The sequence below is a fragment of the Lepisma saccharinum genome, chromosome 11 (assembly GCF_977018435.1).
Source record: "Lepisma saccharinum chromosome 11, izLepSacc3.1, whole genome shotgun sequence".
NCBI classification, from domain to species: domain Eukaryota; kingdom Metazoa; phylum Arthropoda; class Insecta; order Zygentoma; family Lepismatidae; genus Lepisma; species Lepisma saccharinum.
Genome location: NC_139239.1, coordinates 75,633,609 through 75,654,313, shown reverse-complemented (window position 1 = coordinate 75,654,313; position 20,705 = coordinate 75,633,609). Strand labels below are relative to the sequence as shown.

Sequence of the window (20,705 nt, the reverse complement as noted above, 5' to 3'; positions counted from 1 at the left end):
TTCGACGACTGCAAAATCAAGAACGTTTATCTGAAGAATGGGCGTAACGAAGTGTTCCCGCGCGAGAATTACAACCTCGACGTGACCAAAGACGATTACCTCAAACTTTACGAAGCTTACACGGCTTACAAACGCGTGACCGAAGGAAGCGTGGACGTGTACTACGCGCCCAGCGAATTCAAAGCACGCAGGCCGATGTTCGTCATCAACACATCTAAGAGGAAGCAAGTGGTGGTCAACGATCGTACCAACATCAAGGTCGTCTGCGAGTTCCACGACGCCTTGCCTGAGGATACCCTATGCAGTGTCATCCTGATTGCAGAGAAGTCCTTCGCCTACGACGTGAAGAACGAGAGGGTCACAGAGCAGTTTTAACAAGTTTTTTAACATCTATTTTCTTGCACAATAAGAAATTTTCTGCACTAGCACAATCAGTTACAATGGCACAATACGAATTTCACTAGTTCAGATCACTTACAAATGTTAATTTCATTAGTTATCAATCACAATATCTTTTTTGCACTATAGCACGAGAGACAATCAGAAAATTTGCACAAAAAAAATTTGTTGTTGTTTTTTTTTTTTTTACACGTGAAAATTAACAATAAAATTTTTTTTATCGTTTCAGATGCTGTCGAAACATCAAAAACACATACACACGCACTAGAAAATAAGCATGCAATTTTATTTACATACATTCTCCATCTTCATCAAGAAAATATTATAATAAACATAATCATTTTTTATCTATATCTCACAATAAAACTCTATATCCAAAAATATCACAACATCAAATAACACTAGAGTCGTTAGTACACGTTGCATGCGTTACGGAGGTCCTCTGTAGGGTTTCATGGAAGTTTGGGGGAAAAAAAAAACACGTGAAACCCTACAGAGGTGCGGTAATCTATAACCGCAGCCATTAGAAAACTTTTACATTTTTGGTTGGGCACCACGCACCCTGGCGAGGTTATAGGGGCCAGGCCTCCTAAAAACAACAATTATTATTTTGTTTGTTTGTGTTACAATACATACGTGCGCGCGTGCGCGTGTGTGCGTGTGCGTGTGTGTGTGCGTATATGTGGCACATCGTTCCCCCGAGAGAGAGAGAGGTTTACAAAGATCGCAATATACAAACATTGGCCCCCGGGAGTTGGAAAATTACGATATGGCACATTCGCTCATTACTGTTGTCAGCTATAAGTTTTTCTCTCTCTCTCTAGCCCCTTGCCAACTAAAAAAAAAAGTGTAGGTAGGAGTTAGTAACACCGCGAGAAAATAGAGATCATGCCTTACAAGAAAAAACCATTAAGGCGATTTTTACTTGATGACGTTGAACCCGTGCAGTGTTCCCATCCATCCCTCTCTCTCTTTTACGGCAGTGCCCGCTTTCCTTGTTTAGTATATGTAGTTTGGCAAAAATTGCTTTATGCGCTGTAAGGCAAGCCTCAAGCAATTTTTGCCAGCCCCTTGCTTTAGGTTAGGTTAGACAAGAAAAGCTGTAGGTAGGCCGTCGGTTGTTTAACTCTTCCCTCCCTCTCTTCTCTCTCTTTTTTGTAAAAAACTATGGCAAAAGTACCAGTAGGTTACCAACCTTGCTTTATGCACTGTAACGCAAGCCTCAAGCAAGATTGCCTGCTCCTTGCTTTAGGCTAGGTTAGACCAAGAAAAACCTTGGTGATTTTTTTTTCGAGTAGGTGTTGGCAACACTGCGAGCCCCACTTCCGGTTGCAGAACTCTCAAGCAAGATTGCCAGCTCCTTGCTTTAGGTTAGGTTAGACAAAAAAAAACCTTGGTGATTTTTTCGAGTAAGAAGTTGGCAACACTGCGAGCCCCACCGAGCCCCACTTCCGGTTTGTGAACTCTCAAGCAAAGTTGCCAGCTCCTTGCTGTTTTAGGTTAGGTTAGACCAAAAACCTTGGTGATTTTTTCGAATAAGCGGTTGGCAACACTGCGAGCCCCACCGAGCCCCAAAAGAAGGCGTTGAACCGGCCTGATTGGACTACTTACATGTTTAATGACAGACACATAAGTGTACATACATTACACATTCCCTGTCACACAGATGACAAGAGATAAAACTGTAGACACAAAACGACGTCCTGCAGCCATACTTGCTGCGCACTCGAAGACAAGTGTTGCCAACACCTACTTGGCAAATATAAAGAAAAATGTCTTGGCCGCCATGTTGGATCCAAGTATATTGTGGGGGCCAACATACCGCCCACCTTGAAATATATAATTTCAAAAAAATAAAAAAAATAAAAAAATAAAAAATTAAATGGTACACTGTAAACAAAAAATATGAAAAACAATTTTACACATATTGCACACTAGAACTATTTGAAATTATTGAATGCAAATGTTCAATTTTCACAATCATTATTAAATGGCAAAAGACATAGCTTTACAATTGGTCTTTTGTAATTGCCGGTACTGGTTTTCACTGTAGCAGTCGTTACGAGTCCATCAGTACCTGGATGAACCTCACATATTCTTCCAAGTTTCCATTGTTGTGGAGGAAGCTGATCATCTCTGATGAGAACCAAATCACCAACTTGAAGATTTTTCTGTTGTGTTCTCCACTTCGAACGTTGTTGCAGCTGGGTGAGATAGTCTCGAGACCAACGTTTCCAGAAATGTTGCATCAAATTTTGTGTAAGTTGCCACCGTGAAAGTCTGTTAATTTTATATGTGGTAAGATCTCTTTCTGGAGCTGACACCAATGCATCTCCTATAAGAAAGTGTCCTGGAGTAAGAGCTTGCACATCATTTGGGTCACTGGAAATGGCTGTAAGTGGTCTTGAATTTAAACACGCTTCAATCTGTGCTAACACAGTGCACAATTCTTCAAATGTGAGCAACGTATTTTCCACAATTCTTTTAAGATGGAATTTCACTGATTTTATTCCACTTTCCCATAATCCTCCTGCATGAGGATTTAGAGGTGTGTTGAAATGCCATTGTATTCCCAAACTGCTCAGATTATTAGCTACTTCTTCATTGTGCTTGCAATTGTTCATAGTTTTTAAGATGTCCTTTAGCTCTTTGTTTGCACCAACAAACGTAGTTCCACAGTCACTGTACATGTCACGTGGCTTTCCTCTGCGAGACACAAATCTTCTAAGAGCAGCTAAAAAGGCTGCAGTGGTTGCACTACTCACTACTTCAAGATGAATAGCCTTAGAGGAAAAGCAAATAAACAATGCTATGTAGCCTTTGTAACTTCGACGAGAACGACCACTCATTTCCTTAAGAATTACTGGTCCAGCGTAATCCACTCCACATTGTAAGAATGGCCTATTAACTGTTACTCTTGGTGATGGCAGGTTTCCCATTAGTTGTTTGGTAGGATTATATCTATGGCACGTCACACATTTTTTCACTAATTGACGCACTCTGTCACGACCATGAATTATCCAAAATTTCTGGCGTAGCGTTGCAAGAACCAGTTGTGGCCCTGCATGCAAAAGAATAATGTGCTCATATGCAATAATTAAGTATGTTAATCTATGCTTTCTGGGCAGCAAAATAGGATGTTTGGCACTGTATGGAATGTTACTGTGTTTCAATCTGCCGCCCACCCTGAGAACACCTAGTTCATCAAAAAATGGATTTAAACTATGCAAGGTACTCCCTGAAGATAAGGGTAAACCATTGTTAAGAGCATTAATTTCACTGGCAAATTCACTCTGTTGCACAATTTTCACTAACACCAGAAGTGTGTCCCACAACTCTTTAGTGCTCAATGGACCATGCAGTTTGTTAGTTTTGTTGCGGGCATTGAAAATGAACCGTTTACACCAGGCCACTACACGTTGCAGTTTATTTAGAGAAGAATACCTCTCAAATAATGGGTTGTCTTGTGTTGACACAAGGCTCACAACAGACTGCTTCTGTTCTACACTCACTTCACTACTTTCTTGTATGTCTCACTTGTTTTCAAGAAATTGTAGCTCATGTAAAAATGGAGGCCCTTGCCACCATAAACAATGTGTCACTAAGCTGGAAGGGGGAATCCCACGACTTGCACAGTCAGCAGGATTGTCTTTACCGCTGACATGACACCACTTTATATCACCTTCCTCTTGTATTTTAGAGACCCGATTCGCCACAAAAGTTTTCCAACGACTAGGACATGAAGCTATCCACGCTAAAACTATGTTGGAGACCGAATAGGAGGTAACAGTTGTGAAGTTGACTGGCAATGCTTTTCGCACATAAGTAATGAGGCGAACCAACAATAATGCAGCACAAAGTTCCAGTCGTGGAAGTGTTATCTTTTTCAGAGGAGCCACTCTTGTTTTTGAGGCAACAAGTTTAACCTGGACTTGTTCATCAGCACAGACACACCTAAGGTAAACAACCGCTGCATAGGCTGCTTCAGATGCATCACAAAACCCGACTAAATGAAGCTCGATACAGTCTTTTGGAATGATGCAACGTTCAATTCTAATAGTTTGCAAATTTGGTAAATCACTGCAGTAACTAACCCACTTATCAACTACATTAGTTGCAAGTTCATTATCCCAGTCAAGTTCTAATTTCCACAGTTCTTGTATCAATAATTTGGCTTTCACTGTGGTAGATGATAGCCACCCCAAAGGATCAAACAACTTAGATATCTCTGAGAGGAGAAGTCGCTTGGTCAACGCAGAATTCACAATTGGACTCACTACATTAAAGGAGAAATGATCCAAGGAAGGACACCACTGAATCCCCAATGTTTTCTTACAGCCACTGTCATTAAATTGAAACAGCACGTTTCTTTCAAGCAACTGGCTTGGAATACAGTCTAACACCTTAGGATCATTTGAGGACCATTTGCGAAGTTCGAAACCACCTTTAAGCAGGAGTTGGGTTAGTTGATGGTACAGTTCTATAGCACCCTCCGTAGAATCACTCCCACTTAAAAAATCGTCTATGTACACATGGTTAAGTAACACATTTGAAGCAAGGGGGAAATTTGCACCTTCATCCTCACGTAATTGTTGCAGACACCTCGTAGCTAAGTATGGTGCACAAGCAGTACCATAAGTAACAGTCAATAATCTGAAGTCTTGAAATGGTTCACTAGGATCCTCTCTCCACACAATTCTCTGAAAGTCTGTATCCTTTGGATTAATTTTCACTTGTCTATACATTTTTGAGATGTCAGAAGTTATGGCTACTTGATGTATTCTGAATTGTAATATCACACTAATGATATCACTTTGTAACTTAGGGCCAATCATTTAAGTGTCATTAAGAGAAACACCTGTAGACGTTTTACAACTGCCATCAAAAACTACACGAATAGGTGAGGTCGTACTGTCTTTAAATACAGGATGATGAGGAAAATAATAGCTTTCACTAGGCACCTTATCTATTTCTTCAGGGGGGATGAGTTCCATATGTCCAAGTTCTCTATACTCAGTCATGAAAGCATTATACTGTTTACGAAGTTCAGGGGAGTGAGAAAGTCTGCGTTCTTGACTTTTAAGTCTCTTAACTGCTGTTTCTCTTGAAAACCCTAACACCACATCATTATTCTGAAATGGTAAGCTAACTACATATCGACCATTCTCTCGTTGGTGAGTAGCTATGAAATGTGCTTCACACTTTTTCTCTTCTGACGTTAAATGATTAAGGGTTGGCAATGCTTCAAGTTCCCAGAAATTACGTACGTTAGTATTCAAATCACATGACACATGGAAAGATGAGACTGAGTTGGTATTTGCATTACCAACACTACCATCAATTTGTCCTGATAACACCCAACCGAAGACTGTTTCTAAAGCTGATGGAGTACCAGGAGGTCCCACGCAGCGTCCACTTCCCAACAATAAAGGAAAAATGTCACAGTCTAGTAAAATAACCACAGGAGCACTCACGTTAAATGTAGGATCAGCCAAGGGTAAGCCCTGTATGTGTGACCAAGTGCACGCCCCTGGTGCTTGCACCCTTGGCAAATTCCCTGTAATTTTCTTCACTACCACAGCCCTTACACTGTACAGTTGTGTCTTGCACTTTGACAGAAACTGAACATTGGCTATAGGATTGGCTGTGTAAACATCCCTTTCAGTTATGCCAGAAATATTTATGTTTGTGCGTTGCTTAGGTAACTGCAATTTTTGTAAACACGTCTCAGACACGAAGGACACTTCCGATGCAGAGTCTAGAAGCACACGACAAGGCTGAAAGTAACCCTGTTTGTTTTTAACATTAACAATAGCAGTACATAACAATACTATAGTGGTTTTATAGTGGTACACCAGAGGTTTTAACTAACTTGTTTTCTGCAACATGAGACGACACTTGTGGGGGAGAGGAACTGGTCGACTGCCCATTCTTGTTAGCCTTGTCAAAATGAATTAAAGTATGGTGATATTTTCCACAGACGCGACACCCGTTTGATGTACATACTCTTAATTTGTGCTGTTCAAAACAATTAAAGCAAAGTGCCTTCTCTTTCACGAAACTGTGCCTTTGTTGCACGGACATCTGAAGAAATTCTTCACACTTGTGTAGTTTGTGTTGCTTGGTGCAGCATTTCGGGCAGAAGGAAACAGCTGATGTTACAAAGGAAGAGGTTGAAGGCTTATTATGACTCACCGCCTTCCGCCGATTGTTGTTTTCACTTGCAATTGACGACAATGCACGCGCACGCTGATCTAGGAACTGGTTCAACTCGGAAAAACTAGGCACTTCTTGCGACGTGAGAGAGAGTTCCCATTGTTTTCTTGACTCAGAATCGAGCTTTTTTGTTGTATGATAAATAAGAATCGCATCCCATGATTCAACAGGTACACCGAGCACCTTTAAAACACGAATGCACTCATTTGTAGTGTCGATAAGACGACGTAAACTTGTGTGCGAGTTCTCATTCACTTGCGGCTGATTCACCAGTCGCTGGACAGTGTTGCTAACTAATTCCCTCTTGTTAGAATAGCGGTTGTTGAGCAACTCCCACGCATGTTGATAGTTTTCATCTGTCACTGCTAACGATTGTATAAGCAAGGCAGCCTCGCCCTTGAGAGAAGCCTTCAAATACTGAAGTTTTTGTGCACCACTTAAGTTCGCGTTTTTATCGACACTTGCACTAAACAAATCATGAAAACTTAGCCAGTCCTCCAGCGATCCGCTGAAGGAAGGAATTTCCAATCTCGGTAGTTTAACTTCACCTACATGTTGCTGGGGTGGGCTGTCACGTGATGATGACGTCACTGATGTAAGACTTCCTGATGCCGTTAACTGTACTGACCGAAGCTTGTAGACAATCTGATCAAGTCTGTCTTCTTCCACACCTAATTCACCTTCATACCTTTCGAAGTCACTAGCGTCCCTTGCAGCAAGATCAATTAAGGCTCCTTCATACATTTGACGAAAGTCGAATCTGAGGAAGAAGAAGAGAAAAGGAGGGTCATGTGGGTTGGTTTTTGCGTGGCTTACTCTGTAACGTATCTCGGACGTAACCGAGTACGTCACGAGATTGGCAGTCTTCACAGTTTGCTTGGGTCTCAGCTTCTACTTCCTCGTAGAGCTCCGACACAGTAAATAGTCCCTAACGAACCTACACAAGTTATGTTAAAGAAACAGCGAAATGATTTTAAAAAAGTATAAAAGATTACCTACACATGGAAACAGATCTTCATATGAGATCGTTGAAGGTAGGCATTTGCTGTTTACTGTTCACGGCTGACGGGAGAGCAGTTGGAGTGGGGTGGGTACCTGAGGGGAAACAAACACAATCGCTTGCAAGGGTGGAAGGACGAGAATTTGTTTGTTGTGAAGCAGTTGACAATCTGGCGCGCAGGCGAGCGAAGAAAGCAAACATGAATTATCGTTCTTTTAACACGTAACGAATTTTTCATGGATAGTAAATCCGTAATTTGATGACAAAAGATTCTCAAACATTCATGAAATGGAATAGTAAACACAGCCGCGCTTTCATGTCTTGAATCTTGGATATATCATTATGTGGGAGAGGCAGGGAGGGGAAAAGACACTTTCTCTCTCTCTCTCTCTCTCTTTAATCTTCCATAAAGAGCAATGAAAGAAAAATCGAAAACTGTTCCTATTTTGTACCTACAGTTCCTAAATAGAAATTACAATTTTTGTAACTATAATTGGCGTACGCAGAATTTTGTCGCGAGGTGTTTCGAGTTTGTTTAGATTTTAGTATTTATAGTAATAATAACAATACATTGTTTTTGATTGATTGATTGATTTGCTTTATTTTACTTCGCCTTTTGTGCCACTTTTGGCTAATTTGCGAAGATGGTGATGATAGTATGATGAATGAACACTCACATACAGTGGCGCAGGAACGGGAGGGGGGAGTACAGGGGTACATTGTACCCCCAAATTTTTAAAGGGGGGTACTGTACCCTAGTAAATCGAGTTGTACCCCCTTTTGGTAATTTTACAGCAGACGGAAGGTGCTACTGTTAAAAGAACCTATTTTCAATTCACCCAATAAAAAAAGTGTATATTGTTTATAATTTATGAGCATTATCTTTCTTACCACAGAAATTCAATCCATTGCAAACTTATTCTACTACATTGTGCTTGCTACTAGTTAGTTCATTGACCTGTGTTCTTGGTAACCTCCTTAAGGAGATGAAAATTGTTTAAAATGTGTGTGGAACGATGGAACCATATTTGCTCTCAGAAAATCATGCTGCAGACGAATGCTAAAGAAGTGGTCTCGTCGATTCGAAGATAAGATACAAATCTTCATCAGAAGAGTATATGACTGACTCCATTTTCTTTTGAATGTTTAAAATGTAATTTTTCGAAACGAAATATTTACACAAACGAGACGAGACACGACAGACCAACTTGGGGGGTACAATGTACTCCTGTACCTCACCCATATTTTTCATAACTTTGTAAGATGGTGTACGGAAAACTATACTTAAACCCATATTTTAAGATATTTTTTTGGAAATAGAGTCCCGATTAGCCTATTTGAGCATGAAGTGAATCTAGAATAAGTTTTAAAAACTTCAGAGTGGAAACCGAAACAAAAATAAGCACAAACAAGAACGAGAAGGACCTCACCACACAGGAGATGAGATGAGGCTGTGACAATTCTCGACTCATCGCATAGCGATATCATTCCTAGGTGAAATTAAATTTTTCCTAGACATTTAAACAGGATGCAATTTGCGACTTTATCAGGGAGACTTATTTTTACTTATGTATTAGGGTATACTTAAAATTGGATATTAATTGCTTATAATCTAATTGTGATATCGAATGCAACACAAACACAACGCCATTTTAAGTTAAACCCTAAAGTCAAACTGTACATTACATTAGTCAGATGAATAAACGACATAAATGAGATTCACTGCAGGTTCTATTGGTATATTTTGGATTGGATGGATTCACAAGGTGTTTGATTCATTTATTTTATTTATTTTACTTCGCATTTCTGCCACTTTTGGCTAATCGCGAAGATGAGGATGAGTGATGATATGATGAAATTGATATACACTCACAAATAACACCCATGCCCAGGCCGGGATTCAAACCTGGGACCTCTGACGTCATAGCGCGCTATGCTAACCCCCATCATCACGGAGGCCGGCGAGGTGGGAATGCGTTTTGGATTTTCTCTGTAGATGCGAAAATTTTTAACTGTGACGCGCACATGCTTTTGCTTACATTAAAGTTTACCTTTTCACATAAACGAGAAATTGACATGTCACCCAAAAACACACGCATGCACCTGCATTTAATACCATTATATATGAAAAGAAACCTTGGCTGGCTCTTCATATTGTCCACCAACGATTGAAAAGAAGAAAAAAGTCTTGAGCATATAACTTTCCTTGTTTCCTCTGAGATCTGAAGGATTTCGGTTTTGTATACGTAATGATAAAGTGCTTGTAGAGTGTCATTAGGTACAGCTAATTGTAATTATATAAGAAATAAATGCTTTGTCAAATGTTTCACAAATATTTCAAACTTAGACTTCTTACGAGTTGATCGGGAACCATCTCAACTCGAGTTTTATTTTCTTTTTTAATACAACGCCCTATAGGTGTCTGAGAAAATACCAAATACATGGCTTCTAAAAGGCATTGGATGTGGTACACATCTGCCATAAATTGTTTAAGATATTTTTATGCGTAGCTATGGCACTTTAAAATTAGAATGAAAAGAACTGAAGTGGAACTCCATAAGTATTATATATTTAATAATGTAATTTCTATATCCATTGGGTGGGAGATGATTATTTCTGGTTGGGGTGGCCCAAGATCCTCCTCATCCCCTTTAATCTCAACCTGCATTAAAATGAATAGATGTATCTTTGTTAGCAATTTTCACAGTTAAAACTCCTGATTTTCCGTTCCGTTAAATTAAAACAAACCCCGAACGAGGTCCAGAGGTTTCAGAATTTTTATCTGGTTTTAAAATCTGTTTTTTTTTAAATTCTAAGAAAAATAAAGAAAAAAATATTTATGCAAAATATGCATTAAATAACAGGACATTCGTGTGTGTTGTTCTAAAATATAATATTTCACATTATACTTAGATATCAAGGACGTATTTAAGGGGGGTTCCTGATCCCCCTCCCCGAAAGACTTACCAAGTAGTAAAAGTAAATAATCAAAATATTGTTTAGCTTTTGTTCGATGATTATTTCCGCTGAACTTATTGGAAGGCAAGGAATTTGACGCCTATAGCTTTGAAGGGTTCCAAACATTTATGGACACTACTAATATCATCCATAAAATATTAATCAGGAACTTTACTTTTCATTAATTGGATCCAACTCCTTTTTTGTTATTTAATAAATATTCAATTATTTTTCTATTTGACATTAAATTCCTTGCCAGGGCAGTTGTTTTTATGCAAATCTTGTCGATCTTAACTACACGTAAGCTAGATAATGAATACGTGCTGTTATATCTATATTATTTTACTATATTTTACCTATTCATGTAATAATAATTCATTATTAATTAATTTACATATTTAATTAATATTTTAATTTAATTAAATATAATAATTATTATTATTATTGTGACACTTGGTTTGAAGTAGTATGTGTGTGTGCGTGTATATATATATGGGGGAGGGTGAATTTTGTACCCCCCCAAATGCAAAACGTTCCTGCGCCACTGCTCACATACAACGATGCCCAGGCTAGGATTCGAACCCGGGACCCCTGGTGTCGTAGCGCGATGTGCTAACCACTCCGCCACGGGAGCCGGCAATACATTATTTTTATTATAACATTTATTAACAATAGTAATCTAATAATATGAACTGTTTATATTTTCGTGTGACACTAGTTAGTTTAAAACAGAGCACGAATTAAACATTTCTTCAGTTTGCCCAGTCAGTGATCACAACAGGTTCATTGAATGGACAGTGTTCCATAAGATATACACATATCATTCTGATCATGTACAATTAACTACACGTATGCTAAAATTGTAGTTTTACAACTTTGCTTTTACAACGAACAACGCTCACACTGGAAGAGCAAAGTTGTGCGTTACTGAATTAGTAGTCTTTCTGTATTATTTTCTGCAGATAAAGTTTATTTCGTGGTGAAGAGTAATGAATGGGATGATGAGAACAGACATTGCCATCTACATCGCAGGGAACGGAGTAGACTGGTTTTTCTCGAGGTACATTTATTTTTCTTGCTTAAGTAACATTTTCTTATGTAGATATACCGGGTGGGCCAGACTCAATTAGGCAGCTTTTGATTAGATGTTATTTTTATTTTTTCTTCATTTTATTTTTATTGACAAATGTTAACAATTCCAACGGCTACAAAATTGTTACAAAAATGGAATCACACACACATAAGTAATTGATTTTTAAGATAGTGGTTGACCTGGGCACCATCTAAGTCAACACAGGCTTGTAGACGCAAAGCAACATTTTCACACGCCTTACTCCTGAACAATCACCTCACGCATATGTTGCTCACTGTCAGTGGGATTAGCGTACAACTTGTGTTTGAGGTAACCCCAATGGAAAAAGTCTGGTGGGTTGATGTCGGGTGATCGGGCTGGCCACTCCACAGGCCCTCGACGGCCAATCCAGCGATCAACCTCGTTCACAGCATACCGTATGATGCAGCCATCTATCGACAACAAAATGTACTTTCCAATTTTTCCGTATGCTGTTGGATTTATTGGTTACTAATGTTCGAAAACTGCCCAATTGAATCTGGCCCACCCTGTATACTATTCCAATTTTTGCTTATTTGAAGTACAAATAACAAGAAAATTAAAAAATTCTGACTAACAGGTAAAAAATTACTGGGCTACAAAAAATAAAAAAAATCATACACGGACACAAACAATGAGCTTCTTAAATATTCATGAACAGCAGTGCACGTAGATACACTATGTAATACAATAAGAACAAATACATGACAACGAAATTCTCACAATAATTGGAAAGCGCCCTGTGTTTCTGTACATTACGTTACATAAGCTAATAATACTTTGCGAACAATTTATATGACAAAATCAGTCTCAAAGGTAAACATATTCTCTGTTGCTATACAAAACGCCTCCTGTGCACTGCAATACATAAATAAGATCAAATTCATGAAGAAATTATCCTCTAAATACTTACTATAGTAAAATCTGTTGCTGTACGTTATGTGTAGGCCTCCCAGAAATAACTACTTCCAACTATGCCACAAACAGTGCATACGTTACCTACAAAGGTTACCTCGTTTAGAAAGATTCTCCTTCTTGATCGGTTTGCCGGTGTTTTTTTTATTCCCTTCTATTTTGGGCTTGGATTATTCTCGTGGGATTTCGGATCTGCATTGAACATGTGTGCCGTGGATAGACAAGTTTTGGTAGTAGACACTCAACATAGAATTGTTGTAGCTGCGTTTCCATATTCTTCTTCCAGAATTGATCATCTCTCTGGATGTATTCTATTTTAACACCTTTCTGTGTCCACAGACCAAAGATACAGTACCTTCTCCGTGTAATAATTACTATTACCCTACACGTGGTAATAGTAGTTATGTGTGGTGTTCACGATATTGGCGTTAAGCTCTTCGTCAAATTTCCAGAAAGTTACTTTCTTCGTCTTGATGGCATGTGCAGGTGTTACATGTTTGACAGAAAAGAGACACTTAATTTCGATAATTGCATAACGAAATAAATGTTAGATACAGTGAAGTTTCTGATAGATATTGTATACATATTGTTATGAGTTGTAGTATGCATAAACCTTCTTTGTAATATCATTGAAAGCCGTGCTATCCCAATATAATCCTTGCCTTCCAACAGTGGCGTACGCAAGGGGGGGTTACGGGGTTTAAACCCCCCCCTTGAGCTTGTGAAATATTATGAAAAATGCTGTGGAAAAAATTTTAAATGGCCAATTTACCACAGTCAAAGATCTGGGACAATACTATTACTACATCTACTACTACTACTACCACTAATAATAATAATAATTTGAATTATTATTTCCATGTAGCATGGAGAAAAGCACAGCATTCCAAGCACACGCGTCTTTCAGAGTGATGCCTTTATAATAAGCACAAGTTCTTGAAAGTGAAATATGAGGGTAACTATGATTTAAAAGAGAAATAAAATGTTTTGTATTTCAGTTGCAACAATATTCAATACTCTGGCGTACGCAGTTTTTTTTGGGGGGGGGAGGGGCCGGAATAGTAAATGTGGATAACACATGGCTTCGTTTTGGAGGGCAGGATGCATAATAAAATATTTCGTATTTTTGGAGCTTTTCAGTCTATTAACATTGTATTCAAAGACAAAAATGGTAATCGGGACTCACTTTAAAAGAGGTTTCGTATTTACACATTTTGATTTTTTAAAGTTCTTAACGGATTTTTATTTGAAAATTCTGATTTTCTCAAAATTTTGGTAGGGGCTGTAGCATCATCGGTAGAGGCATGCATATTTCGTTTTTGACAAAAATAAAACGAAATTTGAAATAACACATTGCAATGTTAAATTTTAAGGTTTCTGAAAGGTGCGAGGTGCATTTTTCTACCCTGTCTTGTCACGAAATGATGTGAAATGAACTGCAAAATGCAAAATAGACTCTTAAACACGAAATTTACCGTTTATATACCGACGCGACACTTTCTGAAGTCTGAAGTATCCTGTGTGTTATGCAATTCACGGAAAATTGATTAATTTTGCTGTAAATATTTGAAAAGCAAAAATGGACTCCTCTATACAGGAATAAACTTAATATTCTGGTAATGATTTAATGTGCTATTAGAAGGGATATGTTTATTTTGTGTCATAGTGCAGTTTTTAAATCATTCACATTTTTAAAAACAAAATGTAATTTTATATACCGCTTTTTCACTGCTATAACAGCGAAATTTCATTTTATTTACAGCTTTTGAACCCGAAATTGACTGTTTTTATACTGAAATTTTGCTTTTTTATTTACCAAAAGTATGTGCCTCTAACCATCGGCCATGCCTCTACGTACGCCAGTGTTCAACGAACATGCATTGTTTTTGTGTGAACAATGAGAATTAACTAAAGAAAGTTCTTGGTTCGTTGTTAGAGGCTAATGTATAGACAAAGACTAGGCAGACAAGAATACAGTCACCAGTCTGCCTTCCCATTGTATTATTTACCGCAGCACGTTTGAATGTCTCTCTTTAAAATGTCTCACCTTGTTGACTAGACAATTATTCAAACGAAAATAAGCTTATTGGAAAATGTTTTGTTGGTAAGAACAGTGAGACAATCCAGATGTGAATTATCGGGGACATTTATGCAGGGAAGAAGCCGGAAAAATTCCAACCAATTTCGGGAATCGAATCCGGATCTCCCGCGTGATTGTCAGATGCTCTACCGACCAGACCACCGCAGCTTCTTGGATGAGTTCCATACTTTAATTATTTCAATTTATTTTAATATATTTTCTTGTTTTATGGATTTTCTTCACCCTTAAAATGTCTCACCTCGTTGACCAGACAAAAAACAAAAACAAAAACAAAAAAATGCCCCCAGGATTTGATAAAAATTGAATGATTAGAAAGTAATTTCTTTCTATTGTTTTCATAAATGGTATATTTATGTAGATCTCTACTACATAATAGTAGTAGTGGTATTAGTAGTATTATTAGTAGTAATTCAGCTAATTAATTAATTATAAGTATTATTAATTAATTGTGATTATTATTATTTAATTAAAGTATAATAAATCAAAGGTAATGTGAATTTGGAGAAAGTTTTAGAAATAACCCCCCCCTTGACAAAATCCTGCGTACGCTACTGCCTTCCAATAAGTTCAGTGTCTTCAGATAAAGCTAAGAACCATCATATACAACAAATGCTAAACGAGTATTGTTATTATTTTATTACTTGGTAATCTTTTCGTTTGGGGGAGGGGGTCCAGACGCCCTAAATTAATCCTTTATGTCTTTCAAAGCCTTATGATCTCAATCCTAATCATTGCCTTCCAAAATATTCAGAGTAAAAATAGTAGTACTTGATAAGTATTTCGGGTGCTATACTTCAAAGCCGTATGATATTTATAGCTATAATCCTTCCCTCCAATACGCGTTCAGAGGAAATTATCCATCGAATATGCAAAAATTGCTAAAGGAGTATATTTACATTATTTAATTTTCGTACTTCATAATCCTTTCGGGGGGGGGGGTCCGGACCCCCAGCAAACTTGTTCTACGTATTATAGCGTAATATTTGCCAAGGACACCGGTTTAATTGAATTACTCAAAATAACGTTACTGGTTTACGTACGTACAATGTAAATGTCTAATGGAAACCGATAAATACTTCCCCATTTGATGATGTAGTAAACGGAAAGGTATTATTTATATTTCATTCTGAACCCTTATTTCGCCGGCGATTTTGTAGCGCTTGAAACTTCATTGTTGTTTCTGCAGCAGACGATTTTCTCGGAGTCCACATCTTACGCCAAACACACTTGCTGCCGTCACCCATATTTTGCAATTGAACACGTCCAGTTGACGCAAGCACACTTCCCTGTCTCTTGCGATCGTGTTTTGTCTTCACGAGCTATTTTGTTGTATCCCTCCGCGTTCTAATGTGGGTGGGGTTTAGAACGCTTCTAACTATCTGCACGAGATGTCGCCACAGTGCAGGGACACTTTTACGTATTGCAAGGGTTTCGTTTTCCTCAAACAGTCTCAAAATAGAAAAACTGACTTCTAGAGTGATGATGTTAATGTCAAGTACAATGAACATTGCATGACCCCAACAAAACAGTTTTCCATAAGCTTGCGTGGTTAACGAGATAGTTGCATGTGAAAATTACGGTTTTTCCCATTTTTATGCCCAATTACGCAGCTATATTTTCTGAAGGATAGAAAACAAACCCCGAGATCCTATCTTTGCTCGTAACTGAAAAATCTGTTTAAAACGGAACGTCTGCACTGCGCGTTTTCGTCAATGTATGAAGGAGCCTTAATAGTTGTTTGCAGTCACTTGATAGTTGCGTCGCTTTATCACCACACAAAGACATCGTGGCATTGTCTAAAGTCCCGGAATTTACACGATTCTCAAGACGCGTAATCTCACGTTTTAGCACTGTCTTTGCTGCGAGAATTCGCTCCATTTTGACGCGTTCACGAACCGCGAACCGACCGAAAATTGGCAAACCGGATTGCACTACACGCTGGTAGAGCTCGCGCACTTTCGGAAGTTCTCTGGCGTATGGATGAAAGCTGGTCAACGAGCCTCAGCAAAGGTTCGAGGTGGCGCGAGGTAGGGGAGGGGAGAGGAGAAAAGCACGAGTCAGAATATTGTTGTCGTGGGCGGCCAGGCAGAAACAAGTTGGAAATCGTTTGTTCGTTCGTTTCAAGGGAAACATGCCTCCCGTTCATTCTAAAGTTTTCCGCAGGACGATTCGTGGGCAAACACGGGAAGTTGTGGCAAACGTGCTGCAATTCATGCAAAGGGAAGCCGATGAAAATGGATGTACCATTCCACTAAATAAAGTATATGAACGTGTTTCTGCTGCTACTGGTGTGTCTTTGAAAATTATAAAATCTGTAAAAAAGGAAATGGAAAAGGTGGAAGAAGGCACATCTATCAGTTATGATACACCGCGCAGAAATCAGAACCGACCGCGACGGTGCACAAATTTGGACGAATTTGATCTCTGTGTAGTGCGAAGAACAATTAATGAATTTTATATTCAGGAAAAGAGAATTCCTACCTTGAAATCCGTGTTGCTGAAATTGCGCCAAGATATTGGATATGAAGGTCAATCATCTAGCTTAAGAAAAATATTTCGAAAACTGGGGTTTCGCTGGAAAAAGGTTCAAAGCAACAGACGGATGCTCATTGAAAGAAGTGACATACGCAATACACGTATAGCTTACTTGAGAGCCATTGCCATATTTCGTCGGGAAGGGAGACCGAAAATATACAGTGATGAAACGTACAAACATAGTTCGCACGCAAATCCCAAAGCATGGTGCGATGATAGTGTAAAAGGTATGAAAGTGCCTATTTCAAAGGGACAGCGTCTCATTATCGTACATGCCGGCAGTGAAAAAGGTTTCATTCCCAACGCGTTGTTGATTTTCAAATCGAATCAAGCAACCGGAGATTACCACAGAGAAATGAATTCTGAGAATTACATTCGCTGGGTTAAAGAAATGCTCCTACCCAATTTGCCACCTACCTCTGTTTTAGTAATAGATAATGCTTCTTACCACAATGTTCAGTACGAGAAATGCCAAACCTCAAATAGTAGGAAGCAAGACATGCAAAACTGGTTGTTACAAAACAATATTCCCTTCGGTGATGGTATGTATAAAACTGAACTCTACGAACTCATAAAGTTGCATAAGGGCAAAGCCAAAACGTTCGTTTTAGATCAAATTCAAGCTGAATATGGTCACACGGTCCTACGTTTACCACCTTATCATCCAGATTTGAACAGCATTGAGAAGATATGGGGCAACGTAAAGCAATGGGTTGGACAACACAATGTCACTTTCAAATTAATTGATGTGTGGGAGCTGTGTAAAAGAAGATTTTCGGAGATTGGGGCGAAAGAATGGAGTGATGTCTGCCGTCATGTGCAAGATGTTGAACAATACTATATCAAGACTGAAGGCTTGTTGGAGCCTGAAATAGAGAGCCTCACTATGAGGGTTAACAGCAACAGAAGCAGTAGTGACAGTGAAATATGCAGTGATAGTTCCAGTGACTCCGAAGCAGAAGATTCCTCCATAAGCGACATCGAAAGATTGGATTAAAGAGCCGCAATGTCACCATCACACATCTGTTCCAGTTCCACCACGTAAGTTTCCACCTTTTACTAATTACTTATTCTCGTTAGGATATTCATTTTCGCATACGAGTAGTATAAATTTGTGCATCTGACCACAACTCTGATTTCTTGACCAAACGACCGCAAAAAGTTGAAAAACTCACTTTCTCTCCCTGTTCCGTGCCTCATTTATTACGCTGACGATGTTTCACGGGCGCAAAAAGGCAGTGATGAGCGAAAGATGAGCTCTCACCCCCTCATCCTTCTCATCTTTCTCATTCTCTTTTTATTCTCTCATCTTCCTCTCATCCTCCTCTTATTCTCCCATCTTTCTCTTATCCTCTCATTTTTTTATTTTCTTATTTTCTTATTTTTTGAAAGATGAGTGCATCTTATCGTAATTTTCCAAGTCTGGGACCAAATGTTTATATATCATGACCTACGTAAACCTCTTTTCTCATTCTCTCATTCTCTTATTTTTTGAAGGATGAGTGCACTTTATCGTAATTTTCCAAGTTTGGGACCAAATGTTTATATATCGTGATCTTCGTAAACCTCTCTTCTCATTCTCTTATTCTCTCATCCTCTCATTCTCTCATTCTCTCATTCTCTCTACCTTTAGAATATTGTCGTCAACATTAGAGATGAAGTTGGAGTGCTGGAATCAACGGGGCCAAATGTTTATATATAGTGATCTTCGTAAACCTCTCTCTCGGGGGGGAACGATGTGGCATATACACACGCGCGCGCTCTCATCTTCTCATTTTCTTATTCTCTTATTCTCTTATTTTTGAAAGATGAGTGTATTTTATCGTAATTTTCCAAGTCCGGGACCAAATGTTTATATATTGCGACCTACGTAAACCTCTCCTCTCATCTTCTCATCTTCTCATTTTTGAAAAATGAGTGCACCTTATCGTAATTTTCCAAGTCCGGAGCCGAATGTTTATATATATCGTGACCTTCGTAAACCTCTCCTCTCATCCTCTTATTTTTGAAAGATGAGTGTATTTTATCGTAATTTTCCAAGTCCGGGGCCAAATGTTTATATATTGCGACCTACGTAAACCTCTCTCTCGGGGAGGGAACGATGTGCCACACACATACGTGCGCGCGCTTATGTATTGTAACACAAACAAACAAACAAATAATAATTGTTGTTTTTTAGGATGCCTGGCCCCTATAACCTCGCCAGGGTGCGTGGTGCCCAACCAAAAATGTAAAAGTTTTCTAATGGCTGCGGTTATAGATTACCGCACCTCTGTAGAGTTTCACGTGTTTTTTTTTCCTCCCAAACTTCCATGAAACCCTACAGAGGACCTCCGTAATGCATGCAACGTGTACTAACGACTCTAGTGTTATTTGATGTTGTGATATTTTTGGATATAGAGTTTTATTATGAGATAGATAAAAATAATTATGTTTATTATAATATTTTCTTGATGAAGATGGAGAATGTATGTGTGTGTTACAAATAAAGTTGCATGCTTTTTTTCTAGTGTGTGTGTATGTGTTTTTGATGTTTCGACAGCATCTGAAACGATAAAAAAGAAATTTTATTGTTAATTTTCACGTGTAAAAAACAACAACAAATTTTTTTTTGTGCAAATTTTCTGATTGTCTCGTGCTATAGTGCAAAAAAGATATTGTAAGTGATAACTAATGAAATTGACATTTGTAACTGATCTGAACTAGTGAAATTCGTATTGTGCCATTGTAACTGATTGTGCTAGTCCAAAAAATTACTTATTGTGCAAGAAAAGATGTTAAAAACTTGTTAAAACTGCTCTGTGACCCTCTCGTTCTTCACGTCGTAGGCGAAGGACTTCTCTGCAATCAGGATGACACTGCATAGGGTATCCTCGGGCAAGGCATCGTGGAACTCGCAGACGACCTTGATGTTGGTTCGATTGTTGACCACCACCTGCTTTCTCTTAGATGTGTTGATGACGGTCATGGGTCTCCGTGCTTTGAATTCGCTGGGCGTGTAGTACATGTCCACACTTCCCTCGGTTACGCGTTTGTAAGCCGAAAACGCTTCGTAAAGTTTGAGGTAATCGTTTTTGGTCACGTCAAGATTGTAATTCTCGCGCGGGAACACTTCATTGCGTCCATTCTTCAGATAAACGTTCTTGATGTTGCAGTCGTCGAATTTGCTGGAATCTTTTTCCTGATTCTTGTCCCTCCCGGTCTGAAAGAGCACTACGACGAAATCTGGCATGTCGAACTGTATGTTGTTGAACTGCGTCGTCACGTCGAATTCCATGTGACTTCCCGACGCCATCTTCTGCACGCACTGGTAACCGTGAAAGTGAATCGGCACCTGCGGACTTTTCAAGATCTCCGCTTTGTACTTGAGGGCGTAGTTCGTTTCGTATTCCACCACCGGCATTCTCAATTCCATGCTTCGGATGACGCATTTCGCTGCTTCGGGTAAAGTGTTGGCTATCGGCGTGGTG

The 20,705-nt window shown here is 38.9% G+C and overlaps 3 protein-coding genes across 3 annotated transcripts; 1 reads left to right on the top strand and 2 right to left on the bottom strand.

Moving 5' to 3' along the window:
• Positions 1–3,932: 3,932 nt before the first annotated feature.
• Positions 3,933–5,144, bottom strand: LOC145995085 (uncharacterized). The gene has a single exon (XM_083131619.1). It carries the CDS (start codon positions 5,142–5,144, stop codon positions 3,933–3,935), a length of 1,212 nt encoding a protein of 403 aa, XP_082987745.1.
• A 90-nt stretch (positions 5,145–5,234) lies between these two features.
• On the bottom strand, positions 5,235–7,359 carry LOC145995084 (uncharacterized). Its single transcript, XM_083131617.1, has 2 exons — positions 6,595–7,359; positions 5,235–6,176 (listed from the first exon to the last, which is right to left on the bottom strand). The coding sequence occupies exons 1-2, from the start codon at positions 7,357–7,359 to the stop codon at positions 5,235–5,237; spliced, it is 1,707 nt and encodes a 568-aa protein (XP_082987743.1).
• Positions 7,360–16,831: 9,472 nt separating this feature from the next.
• Positions 16,832–18,232, top strand: LOC145995083 (uncharacterized). Its single transcript, XM_083131616.1, has one exon. It carries the CDS (start codon positions 16,832–16,834, stop codon positions 18,230–18,232), a length of 1,401 nt encoding a protein of 466 aa, XP_082987742.1.
• The last annotated feature ends 2,473 nt before the right edge of the window (positions 18,233–20,705 follow it).